We start from the raw sequence: 20,497 nt of genomic DNA on the forward strand, positions 1-20,497 counted from the left end.
CTCTAATCCACAGCCCTGCACATTTGTCCTCTTCCTCTGAAGCACGGAGTGGGAATCCCCCACTAAGACGCAAAGGACAGTCCCATATAATCAATTTCCTGCGATAAGGGGGGCAAGCCTCAGCAGCCCTTTGCCTTTTCTATCTTCTTCTATCCTATTCCCTTTCCATGGCACATCAAAGCACTCATTTTAATTTTCCATAATTGCATATGTTCTGACGTATCTAGAGAAAACTATACCTATATAATAATATTGAGTTGTCTGTTTCTATATGCAGTAAGCTACTTCTACAGCTCTACTCAGATTTGGATGAGTGAGATGTTATTCTAATGTTAATAACATAATAATGAATAATACTCAGTCTTTATTTAACAGGTTTCATCTGTAGAGGTCAAAGGGCTTTGCATATATTGGTATTCCAATTTTATGAATGGGTAAACTGAAATATATGGGGAGTCAAAGGGACGGGGAAGCCATTGCAGACCTTGTATATCTAGATTCCATGTCTAGTGCCCTATTCTCTGGAGCCATGCTGCCACCATCATCAGGAAAACTAGATTGTTAAAGAAATAGAACTAAGATGAGTTTTTAATGAAAAATAAAATTAAAGGAATACTATCAAGTAGGTTAGGACCAAGACTATTAAAAGCTTTTACCATATCTAGTATTTATAGAAACCTTTTCATTCTTGTTAGCTTTTTTAGAGAATCCTAGATAGTTAGAGATGGAAAACATCTGCTACTTCATCCCTTCCCAAAATATTTTGATTTAGATATTTTCCTGTAGCGTTTGCAACACAAACATTGCACTATTGTGTCAGTGCCTTTGAAATAGCAGGGAAAAGGGATTTGAAATAGTAAAGAAATTAAAGTTAACAGACTAAGTCACTGAACAAAATAATGTGTGCAAACTTGAACACTACACATGAAAGTTCTAAACCAAAGTAGTTGAAAATAATACAATCCATATATTTTCTTCCAGTGCAACAGGACAGGATGGTGAGGTTGGTGAGGTGAGGACCTCACCATCATCTGGAGATCTCATACTGCATTTTCATCTTTTGGGTATTCTGATCTTTTCTCTGGCTATGCATGTGTCAGTAAATATTGACTAAATACTCCAAGTATTTTGGCTGATGTACATTATCAACAATTACCTCCAAAAGTGTACAATGGGCTGAAAACAAGGGACATCTGCTGGACTTTATTAGTGCTTTTTGTCATGCTGCTCTCTCCATTTTATTTATTTGTACTAAGGTTCTGAAACCAAAAGTCAAACAATGGCTTAATAGAAATTGTTAAGAAATCATGTAATCGGATGCATATTTTAATTAGCCATAAAAATTTACAAACATGCCATACCGAGAAGTAATAGATAAGGAAAAGGTGAATTATGGTTTGTATTGTTTGCAGCTGTTTAATAAGAAAGATTTATTAAAAGAAAACCACATGTACTAATGCCTTAGATGACTTCAGAAAATTTCACTTAATCATAATACTGTAAATAAGGAAGTTATACAGCAGTATTTAAAAATATCTGAAAATGTTTCAGGCACCCCACTGATCTGAATTAGGCAGCTGTGTAATCACTGGGGCTGCAACTTTAATGAAAATTCCAACAGGAAATGTAGACTTGATTATATGTATTAAAACAGGAAAGATCAGAAAGCTGCAGCCACACAGGAGAGGGTTTTTTGTTTTACTTATTATTTTAGTATATACATCCAAAACAACCTTAGTAATAATACAGAACTTACATCTGTTTGTCTGCAGCTTCCAGTGCTTCTGGTTACTGTGTCCTGATCTTCCTGTCTTGATACATGTAATTAGGCACAGCATTTTCAAGAAATAATTAGTGATTAAATCAGGTTTTACATTGGATCAAGTGACTGCAAACTGTTTTATATTCCACTGCAGTTTTCCTTTACCATATTTTAGGGCATGATACATATATACTTGATTAGCTAATGTTTATACAGTGCTTTGAAGAAGTAAAGTACTACATAAGGGATAAGTATTATTATCAGAGAGGACAAAGACAACATGGGCATGAAGAAAGAACTAAGCTCCGAGCTCAGAAGCAGAATAACATCTTGTTTTCAGAAAGGTACTGGAATATCTGAGAAAAATATGTCAACAGCTTCAAGCACCTAAACATTAAGAAAGCAGGAGGTGTAAAACATGGGAAACTGCAAAAGCACTTAAGTGACATAACAGTTGCTGATACCAGTGTGAGAACAGTGATAAGAAGTGAGGGTCAAGGAAAAAGTTCTGCCTGTGAAGAAAACAAACCCACACCGGACACAGAAGCATACGGCACTGTGACTATTATTTGCTTAAGGCACCTTGAAAGAAAGTGAAAAGTTTGAGAACAACATTTTAAGATGTGATTAAACAGAAATGAACACTTTTGAATAAATCTTTATATACAGAAGAAGGGAGACAAGCTCTGAAGGGCTAAAGAAAGATCATTTCCTACTGTTAATCAGTAGTGAAGGGAGCAGGTCTCTCACCACAAAATTTCTTGGTAAGGTGTGTTTTACTGGTTATTATCATTTATTATTTATATCACTGTAGCAATGTACTACTGGATTTGACGATGAAAATTATCCGACTGGAGAGAAAAGCTTGGGAAGGTATTTTGTTGTCAAGAGAATAAACATCCAGAGCATGCATCGAAAGGTGTGCAGACTGGGAAGAGAGACAGTATGAGCTGGATTCTGCCCATAATCCCAGTCAGGCAGTACCCAAATCCTGGCACCGTGACCAACATAGGCATCTCATCCAAACTCAATTAAAGGAATTTAGAGGGAAACAAAGAAAGCAGTAGCTAAATCAACCAAAAATAAAGAGCAACAGAAGCAGCATTTAGTGGGACGCGAGAAAGAGCATTCCTTCATTTGAGAGAAATACGGCATATAGACATTGCTCCAGAGAGACACTAGTGTACAATAAAAAGCAAATAATGGACAAAGAGTACTGAACAGAATGATTGAAAAGAAAGGCCAGGGTTTTTCTGCTTCTTTTAAGTGCATATCTGTAACTGGATAACTAAATTACATGATTTCTTTACAAGTTCAATTAAACAGTTAATTGATGCCGATGCCCTTTAGCACCTGGCATTTAAAATTAAGTAAATAACAGACAGATGTACACACAGTACCCAGCAATAGGTTATGGAATCTGTCATTGGAAGTTTTTGAGAGCAGGTTAGAAAAACATTGGTCAGGGATGGGTCTAGATAATACTTAGTCCTGCCTTGAGTGCAGAGGCCTGGACTAGAAGACCTCTCAAGGTCCCTTCCAGTTCTATGATTCTATGAATAATTTAGCACAACGTGGGTTCCCCCCATTTCAGCCTATCTACAAACTTTTGAGGATAATTGTCTTTCACCCTCCTCCCTGCCCACCATCACATAATGTCATTTGATAACTGTGCATTTCCTCTTGGAGGTGCTGAAGAGAATGTACTACTTTAATATCTTTTGAATATATCTATATACTTTGAATTCTGAATGGAAGGAGTAGCCCTGCCAAGTCCAACCAACCGCAAAAGGGATACTCAGTTCCCTAGAAACTCGCTCAGATAGGTAGGCTGGATTGTGTTATTCCTCCTAACTACTCTATTGCCCTCCATTATTGGAAAAGGAAACTCTCTCTTCAGAGGCAGTAACAACTATGCAAAACAAACTGCCATTGTTGTGGGACAATGAGGTACGAAGTTCCCTCTGCTCACAAGCCTGGAGTACCATTTCCACAGTACTCTCCAGGAGGCAGAGGTCAGGAGTAAGAGTCCCTTCCAAAGTAAGACCTGAACCTATCTTTGGGCTCAGGGGTCAATGATGCTTCCAGTTTGAGCCAGCAGAAACGGCAGGAATGTCAAGATCATTCCCAGTACCAGATTCCAACATGTGGTTAACCCCTGCCAGGCTATTCTTCATAACTGCATCACTGACTTAAATTCACCTGCACTAACCCAAGTGTCCGAGGCTTTATTGTTCCCTGAGGCAGCTGGGTAATGGAAGGCCGGAAGGACTTGTTTCCCAAACATTAGTGACACGTTCTCTTCCACTCTGCAAGCGAGGAAAGGGTAGTGTGGAGAACCTTACCTATCTCCCCAAGGATGTTGTGAAGCTTTAATTAACGTCTGGAAAGTACTTTGAGACCCTCGGAGGGAAGGTGCTATAGAAGCGCAAAATATCGTCATTATTATGCTTGCTACCGACAGTGCTGGCATTCAAGCCACAGCCTTCACAACAGATGGTGAAGTCACTAGCACGGCTGGCTGCAGTTATAATTTCTCCCATCACAGACTCTCCTTGTTAGAGCAAATAGGCTGCACCTCTTGATTTCTGAAGGGCAAAACAGATTCTGAACTGACAGGACTCCGCTGTACTGGCCAGCGCTGCTGACACACACAAACCAGCCAGCACTTCAACCACCAGAAAGTAAGTCATCCGAGGGACTCTCTAATTAGAAAAAGCCTCAACTTCATTGCAATACTTCTTCAGCTTGTCACAGAAACCCTTCCCTTGCATTCTGAACATTAAAGGGAAACAACAAAGAATTATCCAGGTTCTGTTAAGTGTCAAACATTCCAATTTTAAACCATGCACACAGCAGGGGGAGAATTTTTATAAGCCTTCAGTGCAAGTGTATAGATTTCTAAACACTTTTCTCCTACTCTTTGCTAACTGTTCATTTGTCCTACCATTAAGAAACACCTATGCTTACAATAATAAAGGGGGCAGCTGCTGATATAGTTATAATGCTGCAGGGACTGGTACATGGATGGGTCTCAATTTTTAACAAATATGGAGTTAAAGAGCTGGGACTCTTGGCCATCTATCTAGCCAAAGTGTAGTCAAGATACTGTAGTTACCATTTTGAATTCATTTCCAGCTACTGCACAAGTTCTCTGCATTTAGCTTAGAATGTCGCCAGCTGGAACCAAACCTTGGGACCTGGCAAACTTTCGGTCTGACTGAAAACTCTAACGAGATTCATGGAAAGAGTTTTTGTCAGTCCCAACTTAGCACTGCCCCAAATCCAATGATCTATTTTCGGGGTGTGGAAAGGGAAGGATCCTAAAGCAGAAAACAGTGGCTTAGGATGAAGGTGTGGAAGAATTGCCAATCTAGGAGCACCACAGATACCCGAGCCCATGCTTTGGGGAGCTAACAAACCCCTATGGCATATGCCCCATGTCTTGGGGAGGTGATAGAACTTGATTCGCCTGTCAAGGGAAACAACCCCATCCACCACAGGTTTCTGGCTAAAATGAACTCCAAGGATGAAGCCACCTTGGCATACCCCTATTATGTGGGAGAAGACCTAGTGAACACTACTGCCGGTTTAAGATACACTTTCCAAACCCTGCTCTGCTAAAGTTTGCTCTTCTAAAAAAATAATTTCAAATTCTCTCTCATTTTATTATAGTCGAAGATAACAATACAACGAAGTCTAATAAGGGAATTACACATCATCAACATTATCAACCTATTCAAAGTGCCTATGCTGATTCTTTTAGATCTGTCAGCTGCCTTTGATGCCACTAGTCATGAAGTTTTGATGTCACATCTGCAGTCTCTAGCAAGGATGGATGAAGTCGCTCGAGTGCCTCTGATCCTTTCTTTATGGAGGTCTCTAGTCTATATTATTTAAGTTCTTATACTGTGTACCCATCATGGTTTTATCTGATCATTGAACAGGGTAAGATTGGGCAGTTACCAGCCCAGGGAACCTGCTATACTTGGTATTGCAGGGATGCATTTAGCCACTCCCTTTATTCAATATGTGTATGAGGCTATTAAGAGAATCAGTGAGGGGATATTCTGCAGTCAGCTGCTGTTATTCCGCAGGCTTATTTCATCCAGCTCTGTGCTTCCATTATGTCCAACCAGATTCGTGCAGTGGAACGAATGACCAATTGCCTATATGGGTCTGGGCGGGTTGAGGCTAGCAAACTGAGGTTCAGTCCAGACAGCATTGAGGTGATGTGGAGAAGCTGGGGGGGGGGGGGTAGCTAGAGGAGTTGGTGAAGACTGTATCAGCATTTGCTGACTAAGGGAGCGCATGCATCATATCAGGAGGGTTTGGTTTTGTCCTGGATGCTCAGATGGAAGCTGTAGTCAAGAGCCTTTTTATCAATCAAACAGAGATGGGTGTGACTTTTGCTCTCTGAGCTGAACCTTGCCACAGCAAACCATACCTTTGTCACGTTGGGGTTAGACTATTCACTGTAATACAAGATGAGACCACATGGAAGCCAAAGCTAGCGCAGAATCAGCCACCCACTTATTAGGTTGTTGCAGACAGAGAGCTCATAACAGAAGTGCTCTAGACTTTGCACTGGTTGCCAATACATTTCCAGGGGGAATTCATGGTGCTGGCTTTCATTTAAAGGTGTTGCGATGGTTTTAAACCTCTGTCTCTGAGGGCTTGTCTACACTTACAGCTGCGCCGCTGTAGCGCTTAGCAAAGAAACTACCTATGCCGATGGGAGTGTTTCTCCTTTTGGCGTAGCTACCTCCCCTCCCTGAGCGGCAGCAACTGTGTCAACGGGAGAAGCCCTCCCATCAACATAGCGCTGTCTACACCGGGAGTTTGGCTGGCATAACTGTGTTGCTCAGGGGGGTGGATTTTCCACAACCCCGAGTGATGTAGCGATACTGCCGTAAGTTTGTAGCACAGACCCGTGTAGAGATTGCCTTCTTTCCCATTTGAGGCTGCTATCAGCAGTGGCACGTGAGCTGGAGCACACCCTCAGTTTAAAAGAGACGAGGATGCTGTCTGGATGTTCTCCAGGAAGGGTCCATAACTTTGGAACTAACTTCCCCTCCCACTGCTCCTCTAGAGTCCTCATTTGTTAACCTTCTGGACTAGCTGCCAAGTCCATCTTGGCATTAGCAGTGGAGGGAGGGTAGATCTGAATATATTAAGTGAAGAACATGCATTTTATCTCAGCACCAGATTCAAAAGGCTATGAATTTATACAGCATCATGGTACTGATGATAGTGTCATGGGTAAGATGGCACAGTAATTATAATCTTCTATTTACATACACTGATTACTTTCCAAATAGATTTTCTTTTAAACTAAAATTCCACCTGTTTGTTCTCAGCCCAGAAGAGGTTTGATCTGGAAAGTCTTAACAAAACTCTGCTTGATCATTTTTCAGTGGTCTGAATTATTATTCATTATTAGGAAGAAAAGTGCATCCATCAGTCAAACTTTTCAGACATATTCTTTTGTAATCTAATTCAAAGTCTAAAAAAGTCTTCAGACGTGTCACTTGAATAGTTTTCAGTGAGTATAGGGAACAAGCACGGATATATCAGCACACTAGCATGCAGAGATAATCATAGCTGTATACTGAGTGTTTACCTGAATACATGATCAGTGGTGAACCAGTATACACAGCAAGGATTGAATCCATAGACTGATGGATTTCTTAATGGTGCAAGTGTGTTTGTGTGACCTGGCAATTAAACAAAGTTTATTCCTTTAAAAAAAGAGGAGGGGATTAAGGGCCTGATTTAAAGCCTATTGACATAAATGGGAGAAATGTCCATTGATTTCAGTGGGGTTTTGATCAGGCCCTGCCTGCCTGCTTAATGCAACATTAAGGGTGAGATTGTCTGTGTCTTGTTTATATTATTCTTTATTTTTAAACAGAACTAGAAACTCTTAAGCTTGCCTCAAAGTCACAGTCCAGTTTCAAAGTAAGGATATTCAGAGTTATATTTTCTATGACTGTAGGGTGACCAGATGTCTGGTTTTCAACTGGAACACCTGGACAAAAGGGGACCCTGGTGGCTCTGGTCAGCACCGCCGACCGGTCTGTTAAAAAGTCTGGTCGGCAGTGCTGCAGAGCTACGGCAGGCTAGTCCCTACCTGTCCTGGCTCTGTGCTGTGCCCCGAAACTGGCAGCAGGTCCGGCTCCTAGGCGGGGGAGCCACAGTGCTCCATGTGCTGCCCCCGCCCTGAGCACCGGCTCTGCACTCCCATTGTCCGGAAACCGCAGCCAATGGGAACTGCGGAGTAGGTGCCTGTGGGCGAGAGCAGTGCGCAGAGCTGCCTGCCACGCCTCCACCCAGAAGCCAGACATGCTGGCTGTTTCCGGGGTGCAGCGCAGACTCAGGACAGGCAGGAAGCCCACCTTAGCCCCCCTGCTGTGCGCTGACCGGGAGCCACCCGAGGTAAACCCGCGCCCCAACCCCAAGCCCCTGCTGCCCCCTCCTGCACCCCAAACTCCTCATCCCTGGCCCCACCCCAGAGCCTGCACCCCCAGATGGCGCCCTCACCCCCTCCTTCACCCCAACCTCCTGCCCCAGCCCAGTAAGGGTGGGGGAGAGCAAGCCACTGAGGGAGGGGGAATATAGTGAGCAGGGGGCAGGGCCTCGGGGAAGGGCAGGGCTAGGATATTCGGTTTTGTGCAATTAGAAAGTTGGCAACCCTAAATGATGGCTGTAGAGGTTGGCTGACATTGCATGTGTTTTAAGGCACATTAAGTTCAAAATAAATAAAGTAATTGAAAATGCTACATTTGCATATGAGGGACAACCTAATTGCTGTGGGAATCATAGCTTTGAATCTCCTGACTTTTGTGTGATTAAAATATGAATTTAAGTGTTGAATTTATGGTGTTTCTCTCATTTAATATGGAAATCAGTCTCTAGTACCTCATAGCTCAAAGAATGTGTTACTCGGTTTACTTGATTAAGCTGGGAATTGTTGGTCCTGCTGTCACCATGTTTACACTTTAGTGACAAGTTTGCACATCACATTCACCTAATGCAGTGTCATCAATTTACTTGTCAAAAATAAACTTCTTATATACAGCCGCTCCTCTAGAATACTGAGCCCAGCTATATTTCACTTCATGTGCAGCCCCTGAAGCATGGGAGCAAGAATTTTAAAATGTTGGGCGTACAAATGAAAACTATCTTTCCCTGAGGAAATGGCTTCACAGACAGGCAGGCACAGCAAACCCAGCAGACAGCGAGCCCATATGGCTTGTTTTCCTTTGGGTTATGCAGTTTATTTGAACCTCAATCCCCTTTACGATTTTGGAGCAAGAAGAGCTGCTCTTTTTTCCCCCATCTCCACTCATCTGGAATTACAGGCTTGTTGATTTCCTCAACTGCGTGAATGTAGCCAGATCTCGGCTCCCAAACACGAATGCTGACTTGGAAATTGAAATTCAGGATTCTGGAGACAAAAAGTGAATTGAGCAAGTTTTTCTGCTGTGCAGGAGCACCACCATCTTGGATTTAGTTAATTTGTATAAATTCAATAAACCAAGTATTTTCCCTTTCCTATCTGTCTTCCCTCACTCGCTCTAATAAAATCTGAATAACCGCAGCCCAAGAAACCATTCCCTCATTGACAGTATGAGTCTCAGCGCATATTTCTGTAACTTTGACACCCATAGCAAACTCTAATAGATTTCCACCTCTCTGGGCTGTTCACGAGCTTTGATTTCAAGGAGAAACAATACAATGACAATGCGCAGAGCAAAGATCAAAGACTCTCCCCTGCTGGAGCATTCTGCCACATTGGCAGGCTGGTTTTTCTAATGTCAGTGAATTTGTGTAGGCCCGAATTTGAGACATCAGCACAAGCCTTTCTTCTCATTCCTGCTGATGAATGAAAGAGCATTTTCAATTGTGTACAACCAGAGGCCTTATGGCACATCATTCCTAATCAAAGGCTGTTCTGTGATGTAAACTGCTTTAACAGGCAGTTTATATTACATGCCACAGGATCCGAAGGGCAGTTTGAGATCACAATGAATTTCTGTTTCTTAAGGGGATCTGCAGGGCTGCAAAGAAGAATCCAGCAGAAGCATCCAGACATTTAACAATGACACCAAGATGGGAGCTGTACAATCAGCATATTTGGATCTGGTTTCAAACACACACAACGCAAAGCTCTTAAGCAAATAGAACTGCCAAGTTACTGAAGCCTACAGGCTAAGCGTATTGACACCTGACATCTTGTATGTGGATTATAAAGAAACCATCACCAGAGACAGACATACAAGAACCATGGACATCCTGGGTCCTGTCCACAATATAGCAGATTGCATCTGGTGCCAGATATGGAGGGGAGGGAGGAATTTGAACATGAGGAAAGGGACCATTTGATCCCTTCCTTGCTCAATGACTTCTCTCCCCATCTCTTTGGCATTACTTCCGCCAGTGATGGAGAGACTGATGAGGATATTCCTGGAGCCTGAAAGGATACTTTTGACAGCAAGGAATGGGGCTTACTTTTTCCCCCTACACATTTTTCTCAGCTACTGCTGGTCTGGGAGGAAGGAATCACAATCATTCCTGGCTTGGGAGCCTCCACAGAGCAGAGATGTAAAAATGCAGAGTTTTTATCATTGTGTCTCTTCTACATCAACACATGTAGCAAAGTGTAAATCAGAAACTGGCTTATCCCAGTGTATGCTTCTCCAGCAATATCCACCCAATGTCCTTTGACTTACATGGTCCCAGAAGCCAGAATAGTTCCTTCTACCCCTGCCCCCAACCCAAGGCAAACATCAAACCTTCCCTTTCAGAGACAAAAACAAGGCTACGTCATATAAGTCTACTGTGATTAAAATGGTATCTACACAGAGAATGAGTGACTATTTCACCCCTATAGTACGTTCCTGAAAGATTGATGGATGTTTGCTAAGGTCTCCGTTCTGAGGTTTCATCTAGAACAGCAGCAAGGGATTCAGGGTCCTGTCTATGGAACTCTTTCCCTGCCCATCACAGTCCCTTGGTAAATGGCTCAAGGTCTTATTATTTGGGTCGCTTTATCTGCACCTATTTTATATTTCTTTTTTCATCACCTTTCCTTTTGGGGCTAGTTTGCTGCCTTTTTTTTCTTGGCAACGTGGCTGTTTTTCTCTGGGCCAACAGCTCCACTTTTATTTTAATTATTGTTTTTAACATTTATACAGTGCCCAGAGAGATGTTGACAGGTGCTTTTAAAACATATTAAGTACATAAAATAGAAACACAATGGATATAGGGTGAGGGATCTCTAGAGCTCTATAAACACAGCACGGCATGTCCCCTCCCCCCCACAGACGAGCAAAAGGACTGCTAGCTTTTTAAAAATCCACACATGAACCCTACTGAAGAGAAGGGGAAGGAAGAAAACGTGCAGCTCCTCTGCTCGCCATGGAAGGCTAAGTGCACTCCATGGGGTAACCTTTGATTGATGCCAAGTATTACAGATTCAGTGGATACAAAAGGACTAAGTTACAGGATTTATTACAAACCTCTGACTCCCCAGACAGCTGTTGGATTTTTAAAGTCCCTTCAGTGTCTTACTAGAGCCTCACATCATTCATACAGTTCCAACAACTTGCAAGACTGAGGCATCCCCTGGGATTTCTTCAGTCTGTGGCTACCATTGGATTGCCTAGGTTCTAGTTCTTCAATGCACACAGACTAAGCAAGGCTCTGAAGTGCAATGGATCTTTCATTCTTCCATTGACCTGTGGTGTGCTGCCATAGAACGGGTGCATTGTTTCCACCGAAGAGGTAGATGTATTTCAGTGGTGGGTGACTTCACCCCTGTGCTGTCTTTAAAGAGCTTTGGCATCCATGTGGAGGAGAGGAGTTATATCCCGGAAAGGTAATGTATTCTTTATCTTGCAAGGTTTCCATAAGTATGTCTGGCTTTTACCCCCTTCTGAGTAGCATGCTTCCATACACATCTGGGGATATGGCTCTTATAAGCACATGCCGTAATTTCAGTGTCTCAGCAAAAGAAGAGCAGAGCATGTGCAGTTAAAAGGACAGATAGCTGCTAGTCCTCGGAACGCACAAGGAACTCAAAGAGTTGAGGTTTCATTGTGTAAGATGTTTTCCCTATTTCTGGGCTGTCCAATTTCATTCTAACACAGGAGTTCTCAAACTTCAGTGAAGCGCGCCCCCCTTCTGACAATAAAAATTACTACATGACCCCAAGAGGGGGGACCAAAGCCTGAGCCCGAGAACCACTGATCTGGAGGCGGGAGAAGAAGCTGAAGCCCAAGGGTTTCAGCCTCAGGCAGGGGGCCCGTAACCTGAGTCCCAACACGCAGGGCTGAAATCCTCAAGCTTCAGCCTCGGGGGGTGGGACTCAGGCTTTGGCCCTGCACCCCAGCAAGTCCAAGCCAGCCCTGGCGACCCCATTAAAATGGAGTCCTGACCCACAGTTTGAGAACCGCTGTTATAACATATTATCATTCAGTATAATGTGAAGGGCATTTACAGGCAATGTATAGATACCAACTATAACCTAGTCAATACTGAAATGCAGGAACCACGTCGGGCAAATGAAGGTACACACAGCAATACCAACTAGCCATATATAGCCCTGGGTTGGAATGATGGAACAGGGTTATGAGAGGGAGGGAAATCAGGATGATTTTTCTCTCATGAACAGTCCATTATCGGCTCATTCACACCAACATGGGAGCTATGTAGCTTGAAATGGAGAAATTAACACCACAAGAAGTAATATAATTATAACACTTAGCTCTGGTATAGCACTTTCAAAAGTCCTATACCAGAGCTAAGATCTACAGTTGATCTTAAAGCACTATACAGAGGACAACAGCATCATTGCCCCCATTTTACAGATGGGGAGACTCAGGCACAGAGAGGCGATGTGATTTGTCCATAAGAACAGCAATACCGGGTCAGACCAAAGGTCCATCTAGCCCAGTATCCTGTCAACCAACAGTGGCCAATGCCAGGTGCCCTAGGGGGAGTGGACCTAACAGGCAATGATCAAGTGATCTCTCTCCTGCCATCCATCTCCATCCTCTGACAAACAGAGGCTAGGGACAGCATTCCTTACCCATCCTGGCTAATAGCCATTAATGGACTTAACCACCATGAATTTATCCAGTTCTCTTTTAAACGCTGTTATAGTCCTAGCTTTCACAACCTCCTCAGGTAAGGAGTTCCACAAGTTGACTGTGCGCTGCGTGAAGAAGAACTTCCTTGTATTTGTTTTAAACTTGCTGCCTATTAATTTCATTTGGTGACCCCTAGTTCTTGTATTATGGGAATAAGTAAATAACTTTTCCTTATCCACTTTCTCCACATCACTCATGATTTTATATAACTCTATCATATCCCCCAGTAGTCTCCTCTTTTCCAAGCTGAAGAGTCCTAGCCTCTTTAATCTCTCCTCATATGGTCCAAGGTCATCCAGCAGGCCAGTAGCACAACCAGGTCTCCTGAGTCCCAGTCCAGTACTCTATCCATTAGGCAACACTGCCTTCCAATAATTTTAACAATAGTCTGCCTTTCTATAGAATCTTTCATCTGGGGTTCTCCAAATGCTTTGGACATTAAAGCGCCGCATCATGTCTGTGAGGCAGATAAGGGCTCGGGATCATTTTCCCCAACACTGAAACGCAACCACGTCTGCAGTGGAAGAAAGCAGCGGATTATCAGCGTACAGCAGCACTACAAACAGCTTAAGACAGAAAGTGACAAAATGCTTCTATAAACTGCAGGGGGATTTAGGGTAAGCAGATTTTGTTTGGAATTTGGCCAGGACACCGAGGTTAACAACCTACTCTTGCAAAAAGTGACATGACACCTTAAGTGACAGCAAGTGGCCTGGACTTTGATGTTAGGTCTCATTAGAAAGAAGGCACCCTGCAACAGTACCACGCTCCCTATCATCAGAATGGGGAACTGGCTGGTTACCGACTCAGAGGGGAGAGTGCCACCTACTGAGGCACCAACATCACTTCCTGAAGCACTCACCTGGCCCAACCTGGCTTAGCTAGCAAGATCTGAGGAAAAAACAGCACAGCGTGATATGGATGTAGGCAAAAGAAACTAAAGCACAGAAAAATCCGCTATCTGCTGTCAGACAGATTCTGTTTTTAATTTACAGGTGCAGGCCCTCTAATGTAAACAGGTAGCAGGAAACATGGGGACCAACAGCGGGCAGACAGGTGCAACTTTGAAATGCCACCTGCTCCCTTTCTGGCCTCCTTTGCAGTCAGACACATTCATCACCAGCGCAGGAATGCTGGACAGTGATAAATTTTGCCATCCCTGGCTTGTCACTTCAACAAAATTAGATTATTTTAATATTAATTCATTACCCAATTTAATTCCAATTAATAATCTCCGTTACAAGGCCCTGCCTTGGCAGTGATGATGGGGAAAGCCTCTGCTATGCAGCAGATACAGCATGGAACATGAAAAGGAGTGGGAAGGAATTTAGGAAACAGAGAAGGTAGAAGGATTGGAGTTTACTCCAAGCCTGGGCACTGCTTCCCTTCCCCCACCTTCTCAAAGCTATTATCGTTTGCACTCCTGTTTCTGGGACAGCAAAATTAGAGCTCCCCAGATGGCAGCTTGACCTTGGTCCACACTCCACTGTTAGACAATCCAGATCCGAGAAGGCACCAAGAGAGAAACAAACCACCCATAAAGTTATAGCCCATTCCAATAATGGGGCTGCCACAGCTCTGCTCCATTAATACTACATAGTCCTGTGTCCCATTTTTAATACTGCAGGATAGAGGACAATAAGTGGTTATAGTTCATACTGTCCAAAATTCTCCTTTGCAATAGCCATCTTATCCATTTTAATAGAGACGGTTACGGCATAAATGGGAGAAAAGGACCACTGAACTCCATGGCAAGTTGCCAACCTGTGCTGCAGCCTCCAGTGGTTATGCTCAAAGAGATTTAAAGTCCAATATAACCTTGATTTTTAATAGAGTCACATTTAATGAGCTTTAGCGTCCACCATAATAATTTCCTTATTACCTCTCCAGGAATTGGAACCATGGTCAGAGAAAATGTGCTGCATTCCAGCCCAAAGAGGAAATTTAATAATAGCCAACACATTATTATCAAAACCATCAACATCATTGTCCTTAATGTCTTTTTGGTTGCTGTAATTATAATCCTTCAAACCTTAAGCATAATTGCAGATCAGACAAGCTTGCTGAACATAGCAAAGACGATTGGCTAAAGGCCACCCATAGTTCTCATCTCTGACAGTGACCCATTCAGTGTATATTGGTACTACCAAAGGACAAGGCTTGGCAGAATGTGACAATCAAAGTTTATATTTACCTACCTGCCAAGCGCTAGAATGCAAAGTTATACATGGCCCCTCATTGTCTTTTTGACCCTGACCTACACAGCCGCTTTTTTTCCTGTAGGAGGAGAAATCAGTCCGAGGTTTTCCCCTATCCAACTCCACTAATGCAGTTCAGCCCTGACCTGGAGGGTTTGCCCACTTCCAAAGTTTAGAGTGCTGAACTTGCCCATCTCCTTGCACAGGTAGATACAACAACTGTCCCCAAAAGTGATGCAAATATTCAGTTCATGACATTTTGCATGGAAACATTGGCTCCCTGTGGCTTCAGTGAAAATCAGCCCCTTACTGTTCACCATAAGCTCCAGTAACACTAATGACAGTCAATGTGAACAAAGAGCGTTTCCCCAGCAAGCCATTCAGTTGCATCTTGTATACAAGCTACACTGGAAGGCAAATGGCAGACTGTTGCACCACCATTTCCTGTAGGCGTTGTTCTTATGATTTCATCCCCATGAAAAGAGAAAGAGGAGGATCTCTCATTCCCCACCTGGGGAAAACCTGGACTTGTTTTTTTTGGTGACCTATTCATCTATGTTTTCTAAGCATCCCTAGGACAGCGAGAAACAGGCGTAACTAGCCCTTTCAGTGCTAAAGTGATGTAACAGTATCATGCATGTCTTCAAATAGTGCTCCACCTGTATAGCCCAACATACCTGGGCACATCTCAATATTAACATTCTTTTCAATGGCAACAAGAATACGCCACTGAAAACAAGCATGGTTCTGCAGCAAAATAAAGGCGTTAAACTGATTACTGCATTGTTGTCAGCAGTGTCTCTACATGAGAATGATTCACACATGGTCATGAAACATGAGAAAAGGGGGCTCTTCTTTTTCTTCTTTATACAAACCAATAGCACGTCGGTTCCCTCTGATCACACAGTGCGTCCAGGGGTCCCCCTCGGTGCATTGCTCTTAGCTATTTTTTCTATTTTGTTTACCTGAATACTTCCCTATGCACTGAGACACAACTGGAGGCTGCATGGGTCCCTTCTGTGACTGTGATAAACCATCGCTAGAGACTGCAGCCAAAAGCATATCTGACCCCAGCTAGACACTGCAACTGACGGTCTCTCTTCCATACAAGTCAGCAAACAAAAGTCAGAATGACGTAGCAGAGGGCTCGGGAGAGAAGTGACACAAACACACTAGACATGACAAGCTGAAAATAAACTGAAACCCAGAGAGCTGTTTGTTTTACTGTCAGAATCAAAGAAAGAATAGAAAACAACTTAAAAATGTATCCCCTGTGAGCTAGAGACAAACTTGGTAGCATTCTGGCACAGAGACGCCTGACGAACAGCTACAAGCAAACTGAGGGACGGGATGCAGAATAAAAATGAACAGCAAATCACAGGGGGCATATACGAGAAATATACCCCCCGCCAGAGGAAATGGTCTAATCTATATTATACCTCAGAGATTCATTCAGCAGTGGCAGAGCCAAATATTATGGCCTCACCTCTGCATCCTCTCTGCCGCTGATGGTAACAATACCCTCTGGGTTTGGGGAGCAGTGACACCCACATATCGATCTGCAGCATTAGACATACTAGACTATGCAGAAGCAGAAAGGGAGACAGGCACTAAACAGCCAAGCTTATTGTAATTTAAACAGTAAAATTCAGATTTGAATTGCAGTGCAAACACCATCCCTGAGAATTCCCTCTCTCTCTGGGACCCTTACACTGGAAATGCCTTGGAATGGGAACCGTCCTCCTTAAATGTTCGGAAAGCACCTAGCACTTAGTGGGTGCTACCATAAATAAACAACTGTGCGGATGGACTGAGTCTGTACCTGAAACCTCAGTGACCTCTTAACCCTCCCTCCCCACAGAGAAGCAGTCAATGCCATACCTCACTCCGACGCCTAGATTTTCTGTGTAATTATTTGTACTTATTTAGTGCCATAATCCACCGAGATGTTGGGATAAAGCCAATAATGAAATACTATCATTTGAGCTAATGGAAAAACTAGCAGGCTACTTTCAGAATACTTCAGTGCCACAACAATAAGAGCCACTTCCATCGGGGATTTCTTTACACCAAGGCTGAGAAGGCTCACGGGTCACAAATTTCCTACATATGCAGTCTTAGAGAAAAGCACCGTTTTCTGGGCCACACACCTTAAAGAGCATCATTCCCTGCAGGCACCAGCCTTACGTGCACTGCCAGCATCACAACACGTTAGCTCCCCACAGCCCTTCCTTCCGTTGTGTAGATTGATTTATTTTTCTCTTCAGCTATAGCAAGGAAGTTTTGAGGGCAAGTACATATGGGTCTGAGTTTCAATAGTTAGATCTCTTGGGTTCTGCAGTGTGAATCAACTCTGCCCAGTCACTTCTCAGGGCTTTAGGTGACAAGTCAGACTTTGCTAATTTTGTTACCTTGATTTACAGAGGTTTTTGACTGTGTACGGGAGGGTGCTGAACCTCACAGCTACTGTATTATAAGGTCTCAGTCCTGTATTTGAATGGAAGAAAGACTGTACCTCAGCAGGATCTGAGATTCTGTGAAGTGTAGATGTACTCTATTTTCATGGAGTAGTGAATTTCGCTGTGATTAATGGGGCACATATATACTGATAAACAATATTTGTTTGTTTTAAACCAGGTCAGAAAAGATTTCAGCCACTTATTTCTCCACAGCTGAATTATTTTCTGCTATCCACAAGACCTCCAGCGCTAAGCCCAGCCATGACAGGAGGGAGATATTTCCTTTCTGCCCTCTATCAGCACTCCCCAGCCAAGGTTACTTCATTTACTATATTGTATATAGAGAGATAGATAGACACACGGCTAGAGGCGCAAAGTACCTGCAACTTCTTGGGGTGACTGCAAACTTCCAACCATCTCCAGATTCCCAGGGATGGAGCCTCCTCCTTCCAGGACCCTGACCAGCTCTCTCAGCCTCTCACACTCCTCCTGGAGCTGGTGCTGCTCCTCCTTTCGCTGCTGCTTGGCCAGGCTTGCTGGATTCATGCTGAAGTGAAGCACTTTGGTTTTACTGCGGTCATAGTCACCCTGCAAAATCCAAACACGGTATGCAAACTGTGTAACTGGTCCGAGTCCCCACACACTGCACAAGAAGGCAAAACCCAGCAGTGACACACATGGGACATTGTACACTTACAGAGCATTAATGTCACAATTCCAGCAATGAAAACCAGTCAAAGAAGGGGCTGCTTTCCCTCAATAAAAACCTTTTAACTCAGGGGTTCTCAAACCGGGGGTCATGAGGTTATTGTGGGGGAGGGGCATCGCGAGCTCTCAGCCTCCACTCCAACCCCTGCTTCACCTCCAGCATGTATAATAGTGTTAAATATTTAAGTGTTTTAATTTATAAGGGGGGGAGGGTCACACACAGAGGTGTGCTGTGTGAAAGGGCTCACCTGTACAAAAGTTTGAGAACCACTGTTTCAACTGAACAGAACTTGCTCCTGGATGACACTTCATTGTTAAGTTTAACTCCAGAAATGAAGTTTTATCGTTGCATTTTAAATCCCCTGATAGGAGGAGTTGATAATGAAGCCTTAAACTACAGCAGGACACATCATGCCAGCCTAATTTATTAGTACAAGTCTGTGATGTCCACAGGACTCCAGTGCTGGAGGCCTTAGTGAGTTGTATCAGTCTGTCCCAAGCAAGTAGAGACATTTCATTTTACACTTTTCTTGAAGGTGAATTAGATTTATAGCAGTTTAACCAGCGAGTCAAATCCTAAAATAATGGATTTATATCCCTTCAAAGTGAGAGGGTAACACTGATATTATACTTGTGGTTTCAAAGACATGATCTTCACCTGGACTGCAGAAAGCTTTATAACTCTAAAATGACCAAAACCTCTGCTCACCCTGGCTCTCATTGCATCCTGCTTAGCTGAAGTCCAGAAATGTGGACTGCATATAAAGGTGTTTAACATGATAATATTTTACATTTCCATTACACCTGAGTTTCAAAAGTGAATTTACAAACAATAATTAATCTCAACCCAAGCATATGGTAGGTATTATCCCAACTTCATTTTTTATTTAGCACTAAAAATGTGCTAGATGTTTAAACATTTTACGGACAGGCAAACTGAGGGACAGGGAGGCTAAAGGACTTGAGCACTACCATACAACAGCTCACTGGCTAAGCCAGGCAGAGAACCCAGGGGTCCTGACTCTCAGGAACTTTGTCTCTCCACTAGAAACATTCCCTACAGATACTGTGATGCGTGCTATAGAGTCTGTTCCAGATTTCGTTTGACACTGTTGTGCTGTAGGCTTGTCTGGTAAAACAATAGGAACTAAAGTGGCCAATGTCTGCATTTCTGAAAAGTAAAAACTCTTCTTCTATGGCCATGTTAACCAAAAAGACTGTTCAACCTACTAATCTTGTTGACCACTGACCCTGACCTGATATTGGAGGGTTTATAACTTTGGGTAAAATAATATGGAAGTTATCAAAGCTGTAACAAACAAGTACACGAACCAAAATATATATATTAACAATAGGCTGGGCGATAGGTCTTAACCATTAAATGTTGCGGGACTACAGTGAGGCCTTCTGGAATTTGGCAGTTGGTATAAAATAGCATGAGTATTATGTGCTTGACTGAAGGTTATGGAATTATATGTGTTTGACCTAAGGTTATAAAATTTAACAATATGTCTCTTGTGATCGTTTAGTAATGCATTTGGTGATAAGTAAAACACAAACAAAGAGGTAGCATCTTAGAGGCTTTTTGTAGTAAGTGCTAACTATTGATGTACCTAAATTATTGCAAAAGGGACTGACGCAAATACTTGGGTTAATTGTCGGAAATGTAATTATGGACAACCAGAACCCTACAACTGGTCTCCTAGAATACCAAATACGAATAAGGGGCTGATACTTGACTTGATTCAATATGGTCCTGGATGTATGTGGGTGGAATAGGGAAAGGTGTATAAAAGGTTGTCAAACCCATCCTGAGGTGGGACACTGGGCTGATGCCATGGGTTAATCACACTTCATCCTCTTGGGGGGTCTCTACTTACTTTTTTTCTTCCATTTTTGTTTCTGATGGTTTCCATAAGGTTTAAATATGCCCACTGTAAGACTAAGTCTGAACAATGCAAGGAACCACTTTACTGTACTTATCTTATTCTTATGCTTATGTTCATTGATTTTTCTACAATTTCAGTTACATTGGTCTGTATTAACTGAAGATCCTAAAGGTTGGGTGTGATATCCATCAATTTCATCTTATTAACTAACTCTACAGCCATCTGAATAACGTACAACCTGTTGCCTGACATTTTCCTGACACCACTTACCCCCTTGAATTCACACTACATCCTTGATCTCACAATCAGTCAGTAAGGAAAAAAA

At 42.9% G+C, this 20,497-nt stretch overlaps 1 protein-coding gene across 4 annotated transcripts in view; it reads right to left on the reverse strand.

Annotated features, from left to right (window-relative positions):
* MAD1L1 (mitotic arrest deficient 1 like 1) overlaps positions 1-20,497 on the reverse strand; it is a 526,727-nt gene that overhangs the window by 146,436 nt on the left and 359,794 nt on the right. For all 4 annotated transcript variants that reach the window (XM_054042929.1, XM_054042931.1, XM_054042928.1 and 1 more), the window contains one exon: positions 17,956-18,163. In XM_054042929.1, the coding sequence (XP_053898904.1) occupies positions 17,956-18,163 (208 nt within the window). The remainder of the gene's footprint in view (positions 1-17,955; positions 18,164-20,497) is intronic.

The sequence above is a fragment of the Malaclemys terrapin genome, chromosome 10 (assembly GCF_027887155.1).
Source record: "Malaclemys terrapin pileata isolate rMalTer1 chromosome 10, rMalTer1.hap1, whole genome shotgun sequence".
Classification (NCBI taxonomy): Eukaryota; Metazoa; Chordata; order Testudines; family Emydidae; genus Malaclemys; species Malaclemys terrapin.